Source organism: Notamacropus eugenii, chromosome 5, assembly GCF_028372415.1.
Source record: "Notamacropus eugenii isolate mMacEug1 chromosome 5, mMacEug1.pri_v2, whole genome shotgun sequence".
Classification (NCBI taxonomy): Eukaryota; Metazoa; Chordata; class Mammalia; order Diprotodontia; family Macropodidae; genus Notamacropus; species Notamacropus eugenii.
In genome coordinates, this window is record NC_092876.1 from 309,147,699 (window position 1) to 309,166,003 (window position 18,305).

At 38.6% G+C, this 18,305-nt stretch overlaps 1 protein-coding gene across 4 annotated transcripts in view; it reads left to right on the forward strand.

The window, feature by feature from the left end:
- Positions 1-9,909: 9,909 nt before the first annotated feature.
- CFAP221 (cilia and flagella associated protein 221) overlaps positions 9,910-18,305 on the forward strand; it is a 104,652-nt gene continuing 96,256 nt past the window's right edge. For 2 of the 4 annotated variants that reach the window (XM_072613338.1, XM_072613341.1), the window contains exons 1-2: positions 9,911-10,031; positions 15,097-15,286. In XM_072613338.1, the coding sequence (XP_072469439.1) occupies positions 15,148-15,286 (139 nt within the window). In that variant the 5' untranslated portion in view covers positions 9,911-10,031; positions 15,097-15,147. Of the gene's footprint in view, positions 10,053-14,239; positions 14,263-15,096; positions 15,287-18,305 lie in introns of those variants that run through there. The other 2 variants (XM_072613339.1, XM_072613340.1) reach the window with 2 other exon arrangements.

Consider the following 18,305-nt stretch of genomic DNA (forward strand, 5'->3'; position numbering starts at 1 on the left):
AGCTCTGGTCTTTTCATCAAGAATGCTTGAAAGTCCTCTATTTCATTGAAAGACCATTTTTACCCCTGAAGTATTATACTCAGTTTTTCTGGGTAGGTGATTCTTGGTTTTAGTCCTAGTCCCTTTGACTTCTGGAATATCATATCCCACACCCTTCGATCCCTTAATGTAGAAGCTGCTAGATCTTGTGTTATCCTGATTGTATTTCCATAATACTTGAATTGTTTCTTTCTAGCTGCTTGCAATATTTTCTCCTTGACCTGGTAACTCTGGAATTTGGCCACAATGTTCCTAGGAGTTTCTCTTTTCGGATCTCTTTCAGGCGGTGATCTGTGGATTCCTTGAATACTCATTTTGCCCTCTGGTTCTAGAATCTCAGGGCAGTTTTCCTTGATAATTTCATGAAAGATGCTGTCTAGGCTCTTTTTTTGATCATGGCTTTCAGGTAGTCCCATAATTTTTAAATTGTCTCTCCTGGATCCATTTTCCAGGTCAGTTGTTTTTCCAATGAGATATTTCACATTATCTTCCATTTTTTCATTCTTTTGGTCTTGTTTTGTGATTTCTTGGTTTCCCATAAAGTCATTAGCCTCCATCTGTTCCATTCTAATTTTGAAAGAACTATTTTCTTCAGTGAGCTTTTGAACCTCCTTTTCCATTTGGCTAATTCTACTTTTTAAAGCATTCTTCTCCTCATTGGCTTTTTGAACCTCTTTTGCCAATTGAATTAGCCTATTTTTCAAGGTGTTATTTTCTTCAGCATTTTTTGGATCTCCTTTATCAAGGTGTTGACCTGCTTTTCATGCTTCTCTTTCATCCCTCTCATTTCTCTTCCCAGTTTTTCCTCCACCTCTCTTACTTGATTTTCAAATTCCTTTTTGAGCTCTTCCATGGCCTGAGCCCACTGAATATTTATTTTGGATGTTTGGGATACAGAAGCCTTGACTTTTGTGACTTTCCCTGATGGTAAGCATTGTTCTTCCTCATCTGAAAGGATGGGGGGAGATATCTGTTCCCAAGAAAGTAACCTTCTATGGTCTTATTTTTTTTCCCCCCTTTTCTGGGCATTTTCCCAGCCAGTTATTTGACCTCTGAATTTCCTCTCCACCCCCACCACACCTCTAGATCCACCCAGCCAGAGCTTGGGGTCTGAGATTCAAATGCTGCTTTCCAGCCTCAGGACTTTGGGTAGGGGCGGAGCTGCTATTCAGTGTGAGATTAAGTTCAGGTGCTCAGGTGGGGGCAGGGCAGCCACACTGGGCTCAGTTCCCTCAGGGGGTTTATGCAGAGACCTTCAACAATGGATCAGATCTCCTGCCTGCTTTGGGAGCCCTTGTCTGCTGCTGTGTCTGCTGCTGCCTCCTGAGGGGGCCTGAGTTATGGAGATACCCCACTCCCCTCTTGGGGAGCTGAAGAGACCCTCTCACTCACCTTTGGGCCCTGTGGGTGGAGGGACCTGTACTGCAGCTGGAGATTCTGTCCCTGAAGCCTGCTCGGATCTGCTCCCCTCAGTGCCACGTGACCAAGGCAGGGCTGGACTCTGCTCTGGGTCTGGTACATGACGGACCTTTCATGTCAGTTTTCAGGTCTCTTTGGAACAGAAATCTCCTCCACTCCATTGTTGTGTGGCTTCTGCTGCTCCAGAATTTGTGGGGAGTTCTTCTTTACAGGTATTTTATGGGCTGTGGGTTAGGAGCTAGCATATGTATATCTTTCTACTCTGCCATCTTGGCTCCTTCCCTATCTCGAGATTTCTTATGCTCCTTTTTCTCACTGATAAAATAGAGATAATAACACCTGCTATACCTACTTCAAAGGGTCATTGTGAGGATCAAATGAAAAATGTATATAAAGTGTTTTGTAAGACTTAAAGCACTGTATAAACATGAGCTATTTCTCAAACTATATAGCTTAGAAAAATTATTATCATTTATATTATATATTATTATATTGCCTTCTTGTGCAATGTAATAACACAAAGTTTTCAAAGAACTCCATATACTTTTGGGAAAGATAATTGAAATGGAAATTAGCTATCTAAATTCTAGTCCCTGGTCTCTTATTGACTATGTGACTAAGACAAGGGACTGGACTATCATGACTTTCTATTTCTGCTCTGTTAAGCAAAGAGATTATGTACCTGATTTCTAAGATCCTTTCCAGCCTCTTAGCATTCATCGGTCTCCCAGAGCCTAGTAGAGTGAATTGCACATTGTTAAACTAAATGACATAGGCAGTAAAAGTGTTACTACTACTACTACTACTACTACTACTACTACTACTACTACTACTACTACTACTACAACTACTATTATAGATTTGAAATTCAGATTCAAAGAGGTTGCCTAAGATCACACAAGCAAGTAAATGCCAGAGTCAAGATCTGAAACCTGATCTTGGTGCCAAATGCAGTTTTGATCCCTTTTACTTTCCTATCACAAAAGGGGAGAACTACAATTTGAGAACTTCTCCTGATATAAAAAATAGCTCACAGGTATATAGTACTTTGAGGTTTCATTTTTCTTTTTTTGTTATTATAAACTTGAAAAACACCCGAAAATGAGAATTTTATAGATGAAGAATAGAAAAAGATTATGAAATCATGAATCTCTATTAAGTTGTTTTTTAAGAGTATATAGTAAATTGAATATATTAGTTCTAGTTCTAAAGATGTCTTTTTTGTAGGTATTTCCATCTGAACACCTTTCTCTTGTCTGCATTAAAAATACTTCACTTATACTCTTATCATTCTTAATTTTTCTTTTGTATTAATGTCATTAGTCTTCCTCTTCTGCTGATTCTCCTGTTCTTTCCCCCAAAACCCCACCTTCTAATTAAGAAGCATATACAAAGTAAGGAAATCCATTCGTTGGCCATGTCTGAAAATATATTTCTCATTCTAGAACTCTAGAATTGTTGGGGGTGTAAGCTCAGTTTTCACGTGGACAGTCTCGGGCAGGTAAAGGTGAGGACTTCTAAACCTCAGAGTTCTTATGAGGCCCCCCAGGGAACAGCTGGGAATTGAGGCGTGAAACACGGGCTATCTCGTGCATTTCCGCCTCTTCTCAGTGGGAAACTTGCTGGGAAGAGCATCCCACCCTTGAGATTGGCCGGTGGTCTGAGCACACCTGTTGTTGATTAGCTAGGGGCTGAGAGCACGCAAGGTATTCACGTGCAAACTATTCGGCGGGAGAGCTTAAGTAGGGATAGGAAAGCCGGAAGGCCTTCTTCTGGATTCAGAGTCCCCTCCGGGGGCTCTTTGCACTGAGGGGCCCTTAGAGGGAGGAAGGTCCCTCCCCTCTCCCGCTCCCATCCTCTTGCTGTACGATCTTTGCCCCTTGGGAGGAGGAGGATTCCTCTCTCCTGAGGAAGAATTCACCCTGCACATGTAACTAAGACCCTGAATAAAGCCTAACCCTTGTTCGACTCTGGAAAGTCTCTTCTCTCAACATGTTTATCCGGTTGATCCCCGAAGACCTGGACGACAGGTAAGAAAAGGCTCGGGTAGCCCTTCAGCCTCAAGGCCGAACATAGAATACCACTTCTTTGTCAAGAGATAAAAAACATGATCCAATATTGGTTAAATTGAGTCATAGTAAAGTTGTAGAATTCATCACAGTTCTTAAGTCTTAAGAATCATACAGAAAAAGAAGGCATAGAAGAGCTACATTCAGTTTTGTGGAGGAAGTATTTAATATGAAATAGATCTAACAAAAATGTTATTACTGATAATATTTCAATCCTCTAGGAGTCTAATTCCATTACTGTGGGATTTCCCTCTAATGAAACACATTGAAGCATCTTTACAAATTAGTAGATGGATTATGAAAGCTGTGGTAGTAAGTTTGTCACCCTGAGGTAAACCTGGTGCTCAGCTATTCTGCACTTATGGGCCTTGGACATCTCTGGGCCTGTATGTGTTTAAAAATTTTCCAGTTTGATAGAACCTTCCTGACCTGGGGCTCTACTGTTAAAGCCTTGATGAACCTGAGGATCACCCACACCACAATGAAGCATTTAACTATAATCTTTTCTTCTGGTCTTATTGATTATTTCTAGTATTTATTAATAACAAACTCATTTAATCTAGTTAACTGCTTGTATCTTTAAAAAGCAATTTAATAACTAAGCCAATTAATTGGTTTTAGCTATAGTTTTCAAAATATATGATTATTTGACTGAATTAAATCCGTGTGTGTGTGTGTGTGTGTGTGTGTGTGTGTGTGTGTGTGTGTGTGTGTGTTTGGTGTGTTTGATTGACTTTTTTCCTCAACTGGTTTGTAAGCATAGATAGTTAATACTGTGTATAGATAGTTAATACTTTGATTCACTTTTGACTAGGACCAATTTTCTTTGATCATTTAAAACTTTGGAGTAGTTATTTGCTAATACAGCAGATGAAACTGCTCTAATGAGACATTCTTGAGAAACAGTCTTTCCACCTAACAAGACATTGTAAATGTATCTGCTATGTATTAGAGCAATAAGATCTCCGTACAATGTTTCTTAGTGCATCGGATGTATGAAAATTTCTCATTAGTTTTTCCCAGTTTAATTATATCCTCCAACTCAAATATTAATTAGATTTTGCCTGCATAAAAAAATTGAGCAAGTCAGTGCTAAATATGGTAACCATTATGAGGAAGGCACTGTGGGGATTGTGGGGGGTTCTAATGAAGTGGATGTCAGATCTTCCTTACAATCTGAGACACCGCCTTCCCTCAGAGCCTTACTTTTATAGGGTTTGATACCCGAACATGCAAAAGAGGCATGGTGAAATACAAAATCTCATTGATTGATAGAACTTGACTTTGATCCTCCAGCAAGACCAGAAATCATCATCATCATGGATGGTTACAAGATAGGCAAGGCAAGGGTTACCTTGGCGGATTAAGTGGTCATAAGATGGTCAAGGCAATAGTCATGTCCGGTGACTAGGTGCTACTGTTGGACAAGAGAAAGTGGTTCAGAGGTACAAAAGCAAATCTGAGGATTTTCCATATTACCCCAAGTCTTCCACTCATGCTAGACTTGGACATGGAATTTGAGCAAAACAGGATAGAGATATCTTTGTTGGCATTCTTGTGGCTGTGCAAGTGAGTAACTTGTAAACTGGTAAACGAGTGGTGAATGTTGGATTAAAGTTTGAACGCCACAAAAAAGGGCTACTATAAGAACCTATCTTATTTAAATATCCCTATATGATTTAGATATAATATCAAACTGATTAATACCAATCAGAATAAAGTAGGGATCCCAATGAATCATTTCTATTTGAAGAGACTGCTATTTGGATGACTTTCTACTGTCATTACTTAAAGAATCGAAGTTTCTTTTTTAAAGTATGTACTTCTAAAATAACGGTCATTTTTCTTTTATTCTCTTGTGGTATTTTGTTTAAATAAGTTGTTTAAAGTACAAAAACTAACTTACTGCCATGTAAAGCTATCTTAAAATTCAAAGTATATGACTATAGTGATTAAAAATATTGATTCCATTAGAAATCATGGTTTTAATAACATATGATATTCCAGTTTCCAGTTTGGTCTCACTTTCATCTCCAGGTCTGATGAATTACTTTCCTATAGTTCTAATCACTGGGGAAGTAAGGTCTTGTTATTTGGAAGTCTCCGTTTTCCATTGAAACTATATCAGCACCACGGCCAGGGTCACATCAGTCAGTTCCAGGGCTACAGAAAAGAGCTAGAATCAGTTGGGCTGCATTTTGACACCATGAGAAGAAGGAAGGGTGAGGGAAGGCATGTAGAAAGGTAATTAAAGAAAAATAAAGAGGATTGCTTGTTACCAATAGATTGTAAATCTCCTGTGCCCAGGAACAATATAGCTACATCTTTGGGGATTCCTGGAAGAATTCCCCAACATGGATGTGTTCTTGTATGTCTATCTAAGAATTCTAACCCCATGGAAAAGTAGCCAGGGCACCTTGAATGGTATATGAATTTTCCCTTCCCCTGACCATGTGTGCTATGCCCATTACTTCCCTATTCAGGGCAATCTCTACTACCAGACCAGGCAAATCACCAGAAATCAAAACATAACTATCAGCAGCAGCTGGTAACATTTATATAGCACTTGCCATGTGCCAAGCACGATGCTAAGTGCTTTATAATTATATCTCATTTGACCCTCATGGCAACTCTGAGAGGTAGCTGTTGCTATTCTTACCCCTTTTTAAGTTGAGTAAACTGAGGCAAATGGAGAAAGTATCTAAGACTGGATTTGAACTCAGGTCTTCCTAACAACAGATCCAAGGCTCTATCCACTATCCCTGTGCCCCCTCGCAGCACAGGGAGAGTTATGCAATAAAATAATCCATAATTGCTCAGACACCAATGGAAAACATTTCCCTCCAGGGATTCATAAATCAGAAAAGTGGAAAACTCCAGTGGGGGAGAGGATTATGATGGAAATTTATTTTCCTAAGACATCAAAGAGAGGATTTCCTTGTCTTGGTATTGGAATGGTTTTCTAGGTATCTTTTTGTCCCTTTACCCCACACTGTCCTCAGCTATGTTTGGTCAAGACTGTTTCTACCATAGTCAATTACAATTAGCCTTGCATTTATAGAAATTATTTGTCCCAAATCCACATCAGTACGGCTATCATTCTTCAGTAATCTACCTATCTTCTGCTGCCATTTCTCTGAAGTCAGAGATTCATTGGATTCATTGAGGCCACCCTAGATAATCCTGGTCTTATTAAAGTATCACTGCACTCTGAAGTCACATGGTCCAATGTAAAGAGCACCAGCTCTAGGGTCATAAGATTTAGGATTAAATCTTGCCTCTGATATTCACCACCTGGGTGATCATGGCCAAATTACATAACCTCCTTAGATGTAGGCCTCATAAGGATTGGGCTAGATGATCTCTTGGGTCCATAATCTTAGAGTCAGACTGCTTGGTGGTTATTTATCATATCATTTGGTCTGTCTTTTTCATTTATTCCATAGCATGAATTACCTTTTGAATATCCTGAAGTACCTGTTGATCGTTTATGAGGTAGATGTATTGTAAAAGGGGAAATTTGTAGGAAAAGCTGGTGATGCAAAGTTTAGAGCACTGGACCTGGAGTTGGGAAGACCTGAGTTCAGGTCTGGCCTTAAGATACTTACTAGCTGTGTGAGGAAATTCATTTAACCTCTATCTGCCTCAGTTTTCTCAACTCTAAAGTTGGGAGGATCAAATGAGATTATATTTGTAGAAAAAATGTATTTAGCATAGCACCTGGCACATAGTAGATACTTATAAATGCTTATTCCCTTTCTCTACTTCCTGTAAGCACTGAAGATATAGCATATCTAAAACAGAGAAATTTATATTTAATCTTAGAGGTCCCTGGAGTTTATTGAGCCTGTATGTAAGGAATGTGATATGATCTGATCAGATTTACATGTAGTGATTAAAAAAAAATTGCTTTGACAACTGTAAGAAGAATGGATTGAAGGGTTTCCAAATGCATCCCTCTTCAAAATTCTCTGATTACTATCAAGAGCACTGTCATCCTTCCAGGCTACCAAGTTCTTAGCCTACGTATTATTTCTCATTCCTCTTTCACATTTACCTCACATATCCATCCAATCATTTGCCAGATCTTGTTTTTTCTTTTATGACATCTCTCTCATACATCCTTTGGCGTTTACACAGCCACAAGTCTACTTCAGGTCTTCATTACTTCTCACTGGGACTGTTGCAATAGCCTTTTTCTTAGTCTCTCTAACTTAAGTGTCTCTCCATTTCAATCCATTTTTCTTATAGCTGTCAAAGTAATTTTCCTAAATCACTACATGTAAATCTGATCAGATCATGTCACATTCCTTACATACAGGCTCAATAAACTCCAGGGACTTCTAAGATTAAATGCAAATTTCTTTAGCATATTAAGCTCCAAACAACTATCCCCTCCTATCTTTCTAATCTTCACAAATATTATTCCCCTCTACAAACTCTGTATCGAGCTTATTTGTTGTTTCCCATAACCAAGACTTCAGCTTGCAAAAGTCCTTTTCTGTCCCTTTCCTTTCCCTCCCCCAAGCAGTGCACTGTCTTGGAGATAATCCTCCAATCTAGTCTATGTATATAAAAGTTTATATGTTGTCATGTTGTCTTCATTAGAGTATGAACTCTTTGAGGTCAGGTAATGTGTTTTTGTTTCTTTGCATTTATTTCAGTTCCTGGCAGTAATATGTAAGTGCTTAATAAATTCTTGTTGCCTGACTGAATGACTTTTCTTTCAAACCTAAGGTCAATGGCCACCTTCTAGTCCAAGGGTTCTTTATCTCTGGTCAACAGAACCATAGATTTCAGAGGGTCTATAAACTTGAATGGAAAAACAAATTACATCTTTGTTTCCTTCATTTATTTGAAAATATTTTTTCTGAGATTTCACCAGCTTACTAAAGGAGTCTATGACAAAAAAAAAAAATCAAGAATTTCTATTCTGACTCAAGCCTTTCCTGATCTTTGTAGCTGTTAATATACTTTTCCCCCAAGAGAAGAAAGCTACTTATATACACAGGGCTTGACTTCCCCATTATAATGTAATCCTCCTCAGGGCAAGGACTATTTCATCTTTCTGTTTATATCTTCAGGGTTTGGTACAGTGTCTGGAGCTTATTGATTAATTGATTTGTCTCCAGGCTCCATCTAAATAACATTCAAAATAGCTTCCCAAAAAGCTGCTGCAAGACACTTCCTTATTACTTTCCACCCAAGGTCTCCAATCTTAACTCTTACTTAGGTTAGGATGATTGGGTTTCTTTGACCTCTTTTCTGTACTGTCCACACTAACGATAGGGATAAACACAAGTATTTGATTTTTAAGAATAAGTTTTTGTTGATAACTTTTTAATCACTGTCTCCCCAACATCCTTCGCCTTTGCCCCTCCCAGAGAGAGTCACCCCATATAACATAGTATTGTTTAAGACAAAAAAAAAAAAGGCGGGGGAAATCAGCATAATTGATCAATACATCAGGGAAAGCCTGAAAATATGTGCAGAGTGTAAGAGTTATGGACCTCCATCCTCGCCAAAGGGTTAATTGAGCATTCTCAATCGATTCGCATGTCTTTGTTTTTGAATCATGTTTTTTCTTATTCATTGTGAAACAGTCACTTTTGATTTTGTGTATGTGTGGGTTGCTCTTTGCCTTTCCACTGTGATAGTCATTAGTCCTGGTGTATATTTTCTTGGCCCTGCATACTTCACTTGAATGATTTCACGTAGATTTTCCCATGGCTTTCTGTATTTATCATATGTGTAATTTCTTACAGCACAGTGATATTTCATAGACAGAAATCTGTCTTGAAACGGTGAAAATCCTCAGAAGGGGCACGATCAGCCACCCTTTCAAAGCTCCAGCACCCCTCGAGTGAGTGCACAGTGTGGCTCGGTTGCTTAAAAAATTAACATGAATTCTGCATTCATTTATCTTTCTATACCTCTTGCTTTGTATTTGTAGAGGAACTTTCTAGGCATATGAAGTTCCTTTTTATTCTAGGGAGAAAAGGAGCAAGCGGGTCTCACTTTTACTGGAAAGTTCTGAAGCTTCCAGGACTAGACATTCTTTTCCCTCTTAACTTCGGGATGGGCGCCTTCTGTTCCAGTAGCTGGATAACGGCGGGGACTATCTTATTCTCGTCCTCTATTGGGTCATTTTTCTCGTTCCTCCCATTTCACATAAGGTCCCCCTCTATCTAGCCTCAGTGTGTCCTCCGAAATCAACGCACATACATGCCTTATCATAAAATCTCCACTTTTCTTACTCCGTTTCCCCCACCACCACCCTATTTTCTTCCAATTCCCATCTCCCAACCCCCACATTTGGGAGTCGCTTGGTTCGGTCCTTTCGCCTGCAGTCATGGAAGAGCGTCCCGTTGTCATAGCAGCAGCGGTGGCGTGGCGGGGGCTGGAGAGTCCCGCTGGCCGGGCCACTCTAGGCTCCCGGCCGGGGGCGGCGCGGGGGGCACGGCCCTGCGGGCCCCGGAGACAAGCCCCCTCTCGGGAGTTGAGGTGAGCGGGCACGGGAGCGAGGTAAGGTGGGAAGAGATCCCCGGGGAAATGGGGAGGGCATCCCGAACTGAGTGTGGCATCCCCGGATCAGGAGGCCTGCCTTCTAGTCCCAGTCCTGAATTTTTTTTCAGCTAGGTTACTTATTTCCTTTTTCTCTTAGTCCTCTTTTGCTCCCCTGCAGAGTGAAGGGACGTTGGGCTCCTTCTGCAGCCTTAAAGTTTTGTGAATTCTTGAGTGAGTGGGGGAAGGGATGTATATCTATATATAGGGATGGACTTGTGATTTCCCTGGTGTAGGGAACTCCAGATGAAGGATCCAATCGATGCCAGTCTGCATCTTCTCTGCAAATTTATATAGTTTTAGAAGGACGACTGGAAGGTTAAGGGACTTGTCCAGTGTCCCACAAGCAAATATATCAAAGACAGGACTTGAACTTACTGTCTTCCAGCCTTCTACTGAGTAAGCAATATTGCTTCTTAATGATAACTACCATTAATATATTAAGGTTTACATAGCATTTCACACATATCTCATTTTATCCTCACAACAACACTATGAGGTGAATACTGTTATTGTTCCCATTTTATACGTGAGGAAACAGCAGGCTCTGAGAAATTGTGACTTGCCCAAGATAATGAGGAGTGGGGAAGAGCAGAAGGCATGCTGTTGTTTGCTGCTGCTACTGGGGAGAGATCTTTGAGAGTGAAGGAGCTTGGAAAGGAGATTTGAGCGTTAGAGAGAGCTTTGTTTGGGGGGTGGAGGGTTTAAGGGGAAACAAGATGAAGAAATGAGAGTACCTGTAGGAAGAGCTCTCTTCAGCCTTAGTATCCTCACCTATAACATGAGCATTACTTTCATAGACAATGAAGAAACCCAAGAGATCATCTTGTTCAACTCCATTATTTAACAGGCTCCAAGAAACCAAGGGCTAGTCCAAGGTCACACGAGGCAGTAAATAGCAATGCTGGGATTTGAACCACAGTACTTGATTACAATTCCAACCATTCTTTCCACTGCAAGCCAGCAGGATGTCTTTCCCTTTTACAGCTTATGTTCTCTGGATAGATGAAGGAGGACTGGAGGGACTTTTGGTGATTGAAGGAAACCTTATTATAAGGGCATGAGGTGAATGGGACTTAGTTTTAAGAGATTTATTGAGTACCTACAATATTCATCACTGTACTACATACTTGGGTGGGTGTAGAGGGTAGGGATATAAAAATGTATACTGTACAGTTTCTATGCTCTTTACAATCTAAATGAGGTTATGAGATCTGTATGCTCAGTGCCTGGAACATAGTGGGTGCTTAATAAATGTTTGTTGATGGACTGTTAAGTATAAAAATACCAATAAAAGGCAGTACCAGATTAAACCTCAACTCGTTGGGGATAAGTGTTATAGGTCAGAGGAAAAACAAGTATTTATAATATGCTTACTTTGTGCCAGGTACTGGGGATACAAATAAAAAAATAATTCCTGCTCTGAAAGAGTTTGCATTCTAAATTCTACTAGTAGTAATGCAACATGTTCATAAATATACAGAATATTAAAAAAAAGAATGATGGAGATGAGTGGCAATACAAACTATATTTTGGGGAATGGGTGGTACTTCTTGAGTTAGGATTTTCAAGTAAACAAATATAAAAAGGCCTCTTGAAGGTGGTGGCACTTTTACTGAGCTATGAGAGGAGCCAAGCATTTCAAGAGCAGAAGTGAGGAGGGAGAGCATTGCCCAATAGTGGAGGCAGATTTTGCAAACCACAGAGACTGGAGAGTAAATGATTAATTTAGTCCTTGGCACTGAATTGAGATGGCAATTGGGAATAATTGGAAACCAGACTGGATATTGGGTTAGAAGTCAGGGCTAGAGATAAAGATTTGATTGTGACCTGCAAAAAGCTGATATTTGTCACAGTGGGAATCAATAAATTCTCTGAATGACAGATTATCTGAAAGAGAAGAGCAGAGGCTGTGAAGATTGAACCTTAGGGAATACTTGATTTTAGGAAGAAAGAGAAAGAAGAGGAGCTAACAAAAGGAGAAGGAACATTCTGAAATAAGAGCAGAATCAGTAAAACAGAGTTTCTAAGAGGTGGTCAAGGAGGAGACAAGGAAAAGTTGGGATTATGGAGCAAAGGGGAAAATGAGAAGAAAGGGTATAGGTGGCACTTCTTAGTAGTTTCTTGAGTTAGTTTTTCAAGTCCTGAGGGTTCAATAATGGTCTTCAAATTTCTAAGGAATTAGTGTATAAATAACTATCTCACAGAGAAAGAGCAAAAAGAACAGAATTTCCGCAGGATGAATTTGCAAATTCATAGCTTTGGTCCAGCCACTTCACTTTACAGATGAGATGAAATGACTAAGTGACACAATTAATTAGTGGCAAAGCTGAAACTAGAACTCAGGTGTTCTAACTTCCTTCTCAGAGACATTTTTCATGACACAACTCTGCTATGCTGTTTTCCCTTTACTTAGAATACTTTCCCCTAGATTTTTAATCTACAAAATTTCTATTCATCCTTTGAGGTCCCTCTTAATTTCCCCCTCAGCCCAAAAAGCCGCCCTGGCACCCATAACAATAGTTTTTCCTCTGACCCATTAGAGTATTTCTTGTCCATACCCTTTGTTTTATGATTCGCTTAGTATTTTTAATTATCATTTCATGTGTAGTATTATTTTGCTAACTTGACTATGGAATCTGAGAGCACAAGACTAATACCTTCGAAGTATCAATAATATACTTAGATAATTTAGGCATGGAAGGGTTTACTAATAATTGAATGAAGGAAGGAAACGAGCATTTATTTTATACTTATTTATTAAGTATGGGGAGGACTCACACCTCTGGAGTGAGAACTCGATGAGTCCTTTTCAGGGCTGCTCATCCACCTTTGGTGTCTACCTTCACCCTGCTCTTACCTGTGGCTCCAAGAAACTGTAGCAGGTACAGTGGCCACACCCTGGTAAAATTGTCTTGGCAGATAGGCTAAACCAGGTTGAGGGTAACTGACAGGCCTCAGACCTGATGATATGTTAGGGGGAATGACTACCCCAGCATGTGAAGACATCCCCCGGCAGAATGGGTGAAGGAGAACAATTTATTTCAATGGCCATGAGAGTGGCCAGAGCAGATGCTGTGGTGCACTTAGAGCTTGGTGAAGATATCAAGACCATCCACTGCATCCTGGGCCAGTGCCAATCATCTTAACCTTTGTCCTGACACTGGACTTGAATGACTTTGGAAGAGTGAGGCCAGTGACTTTGTGCAGCTCTGCCTCACTTAAATCCAATTTACTCACAAGTCAAGACATCACTCCATGATGTCATTTGTCCTCTTCAAAAAGGAAGGACAAACAGTACTTAATATGTTCCAGGCACTGTGCTAAGCACTGGGGATACAAATACAAACATCCTGCCCTCAAGAAGCTTACAGCTCAATGATGTATGGGAGGTGATTTATGAAATCTAAGGGACTTAAGGCTAAGCGAATGTCCCTGCAGGTATAATTTAGGTACTTGAAAGAACTAATTAGCAATGAAGAGGTAGCACAACAAAATAAGAGAGCTATGAAATGTTTTCAGATATCTTTAAAAATAGAAGATATTTTCAGCTCTCGAAGATGGTTTAGGTACAGTTTTACCTAATGGTAAGAACTTTGATGACCTTTCAAGGTACCATACAAATCACGTCTTCTTTCGCCATCAATGCTGGGATTTTCATAGAAGAGAAGTCTAGGATAATATAAATAAATGAAATTCATAGGTAATCTAAAATCTTTTTTCATGCCTCTAGTTTATGTTCTCCCCACTCAGGAAGGACATTTGCTTATTTCAGAAGCAAATTTTAATTTAATTTACTTTTTTTTATTTCTACTCACTTTCACTTAGAATCCCATAAAAAAAGGAATGTTCTAAATGTTAAAAGCAGGAAAGAGAAAGGGAAGAATTTAAATAAGTTTCCCATAGAGTCCTTAGAGTGGTAATTAGTCTGTGAATTCTGAAGGGTTGACATAGTGTCCTAAGGCAAGGGCATTTCCTGTCTTGGACTTCTCATCATCATAAGTCACATCATTCCCTATTTCTATCTTAGAAATTTGGTTGAAAAGGAGACTGAAACAAGGACCATGCCACTGCATTCTGGAGCCCTGGCAGACATTTTAGAGCTTTAACACTCTGTACCAGAAAACCTATTCCATAACATTCCTTCCATCTCCTATCTCAGAGACTTGAGGTAATTTCAAATTCAGATGGATCACTATGGGCACAAATAAATAAACAAATTCTTGTACAGTTGCTAAGTAAGACTTACCATATTCTGGTTATGACCCCTTTTTCTTGGATGATTAAGAGTTGGTGTTTCAGAGAAAAAGAATAAACAGAAATGGCAAGAAATAATGGAGGATATTATACAAACTTATTACTCAAATTTCATAGAAAGGAAAGAAGTCATTAGACAGATATACGTAATTTTCTAAAGTTGGGCTATTTCAAGGAAAAGAATTATAATATTTTAGAGTTTAAAGAGACCTCAGCAGCCATCTAGTCCAACCCATACCCAAAAGGGATAGCACATTGGGCAACTAATCATTTAACTTCTCCTTGAAGACTTTCAAGGACTGGATGCTCACCACCCCTAGAGGCCACCTATTTTACTTCTGGGAAGCTCTCATTGCTGGTGCTTTCCCCCCGACCCCCATCCCCACCAATCATAAAGTTTGACAAACATTGCAAATTCCAATCATTGTTCCTAGTTCTGCCCTCTGCAGTCAAACAGAACAGTTTCATTCCTTTTCCACATAGCAACCATCCAAATACTTGAAAACAGCTATTTGTTCACTCCTAAACTCCTTTCCAAGCTAAATATCCTCAGTTCCTACAGCTGATCCTCATATAACATGGACTTATAGTCTTTCATCCTCAAGTCTTCTTCAGGATACTCTTTAACTTATCAATATCCTTCTTAAATTGTGAATCACAAAACGACGCAATTCTTTAGTTAATAACTAGGAGTTAAAATGCTTGCATATTCTCTTTGTTATATATGCTTCCCATGTGTTCTCTTCAGGTGAACTGAAGAGTTTTATATTTATATAAGACTGCATTTTTTCATGATAAAATGGAGGTGGTAAAACCAGTGGATATAACATCTAACAAAGATAAAAGGACAAATTCCAGCGTATCTCCTATTCTTCTGGCCAGTCTAGTAGAAGAGCCAAAGAAAAGAAAGGAAGTACCTAATCACCTACTGGAATCAAGTAAGTAATGAGAAACATAGATCTTGTTTATCACCAATATTTTTTCCAGATGAGAAAGTAAGCCACAGATGTATGATGTGTAATATTTTAAAAAATCTAGTTAATTTTTTATGCTAACTTAATTATCTATGTTTATGCCATTTTATAGAGTGATAAAATGATGTTTATCATTGCCACTCTGTTAATTGATAAATTTACAGGGTCAGCTAACTACCATGAAAAACCTAAGTTATCTAGCGTTCCAGTCATCTGGAAAATGAAGCTTTTGTCTAGTATTAAAAAAATGCTTTAAATTTTAGGAATATAGCAGTAGTGGCTATACTAGGACCTGCCTCTTCATTACTGAGCTTTTTGAATTGAGGTTACTAGAACATTGTGATAGCCATTTCTACTGTCTTTGAAAGTTTTCCCTTGGAATAAGTGAAGAAATTTTAAGCACAACCAATTATGTAATGGTGAGATCAGAGAAAAACCGCATGTAGCTCTAAGCACTGAGCCTCAAACTTTTTGACATCAAGGCCTTTTTACTCTTTTGAAAACTATTGAGGACTCCAAAGAGCTTTTGCTTATATGGATTATATCTATTGACCTTTACTGTGATGGAAAACAAAGCATAAATTTTAAAAATATTTCTTAATTCATTTAAAATATTACTTGTTAGCAAAATTATATATACACATATATAAAACTTGTTTACAAAAGTAATGTATTTTTATGAAAAACAATTATTTTCCAAAAAAAATAGTTTAGTGAGAAGTGGCATTGTTTTTCATATTTTTGAAAATCTCTTTAATGTTGAGCTTAATAGGTGACGACTGGATTCTCATATCTCCTTCTGCATTCAATCTATTGAGATGTTATATTGGTTTAGTTGAAATATATGAAGAAAATCTGGTCTCACACAGATATGTAGTTGGAAAAGGGAGGAGTATTTCAATAAGCAAATAATGGCTTAGTGTTATGTGAAAATAGTTTTGACCTTTCATATCCCCTGAGAGATTATCAGGTATCTCTAGGGGTCTGTAGACCACATTTGGAGAAGTTATGCTAAAGTAATATCACTGAATTTTAAAAATTTCAAACAGGTTGTAACTTATTCAGCTACATGAGTATCATTCCTTTCAAAGTAATCATCTTAAAAGGCTAAATACCTTAAGAAGATCTTGTTCATTTTGGGGACTTGTCTTTTGAAACTGAATTTTAAAAAGTAATTCTAAAATCAGCCAGGGGCATGTCTTTAAAAATGACTTCAATGGTGATAAGCTCTCATCCTTTGAGGATGGATTTGATTTTTGGAAATTGTCAAAAGTTATTGGGATCCAAGGATGATAAATAAGGTAAGTGATCAAGGTAGGTAAAAAATGAGATGTGATTATAGAATAAAAAGAATGATGTCCTAATGTGGTCAGTTAACAGTCTCTGAAGACTTTCAGAAGAGGAGCACACCAAGTATTTTCAGCAGGGAAATGCCTCTGTAATACGTGTATAGCCTCACTAGGTGACTGATAATGGCTACCGTTTACATAGCACTTTAAGATTTGCAATGTGTTTCACATATTTTCTTTCTTTTGATCCTCATAATGACCCTGTGAGGAATGTACCATAATATTATTATTTCCATTTTGCAGATGGGAAAATTGAGGCTGAGGGAGCTTAAATGATTTGCCCAGGGTCACACAGGTAGTAAATGTCTGAGGCAGGATTTGAACTCAGGTTTCCTGACTACAAGTATTATACTATCTACTATGCCACCTAGCTATTTCTGCTGGAAAGATTATCTAAATGTAAATGTCTGTGTGTTCGTCCTTTGTTGACGAAAACCATGCCATCAGAGAAATGATGACATGACTTGCACTTGACTTTGTTTTGAGTGAGGGAGGACTGTGCATATCACCAGCCTCACTTCTCCTCCAGAGCCATCTGAATCCAGTGACCAAATATTCATCAGGATAACTGGAGATGACCCAGGATGAGGCAGTTGGAATTAAGTGACTTGCCCAAGGTCACATAGCTAGTGAGTGTCAAGTGTCTGAGGTAAGATTTAAACTCAGGTCTTCCTCACTCCTGCACTGGTGCTCTATCCACTGCACCACCTAGCTCCAAGTAAATATCTGTAATGTAAAATAAAATGTATCACTGAAACTTAAAAGAGATGTACATACTTTGTATAAAAGTACAAACTTCCAACTGCTTAAAAATTAGTTTTGACTTTATACCTTGTCAGTTCTTCTTTTAATGGAGGATCAGTTGGTATGCCCATAAGGGAAGGAGATGCTATGAGTCCATCATAGGCTTGTTGCCTTGGTCCACTAGGCAGTCTCAGTGGAGTTACCTTTCTTCAAGTAGTTACCTTTAGATTAGGAAATGTGCCTTACTCAAATATGGGAAGAATCAGTTGATGCATATTAAAGCTTGAGATATCTTTGGGAAACGAATTTGAAAAAAATAAAGCGATATTACATTCTTAGCTGTGAAGTAAGAGTACATATTTTTGATAGAAAGCAAATGGAAAAATTGATTCTGAGCAGTCAGGGTTGTTGTGATAAGATGCAAGTAGTGTCTTGTTATTATCAGCCTTTCTAGACTGTTAACATACTCTACACTCAGCAAAAATATCCTACTTTCTCTTACCCATACTTGGCATTCCATCTGACACCTCCCTGACTTATGTAGGCAATTTTTCGTGCCTAGAATGCCCTCCCTTGTAGTCACATCTTGGAACCCCTGTCTTCCAACTAAGGCTCAACTTACATCAGTTTCTTTGAGGCCAGTGTTGATCATCCCCATTATTCGTTGTCCATATTCCCAACGCCTGAAGTCACTTTGTACTATGTGTATATATATACATATATATGTGTGTATGTATATATAAACATATGTCTGTAAATTATTTATACAAATATATAGATCATGTTTTATACATGTTATGTACATAGATACATATATTTATAAATGTCTAACTTTGTTTTTCCTCATTTTTTGAGATTTTAATATGTTTTTTAATGTATTTTACTATGTT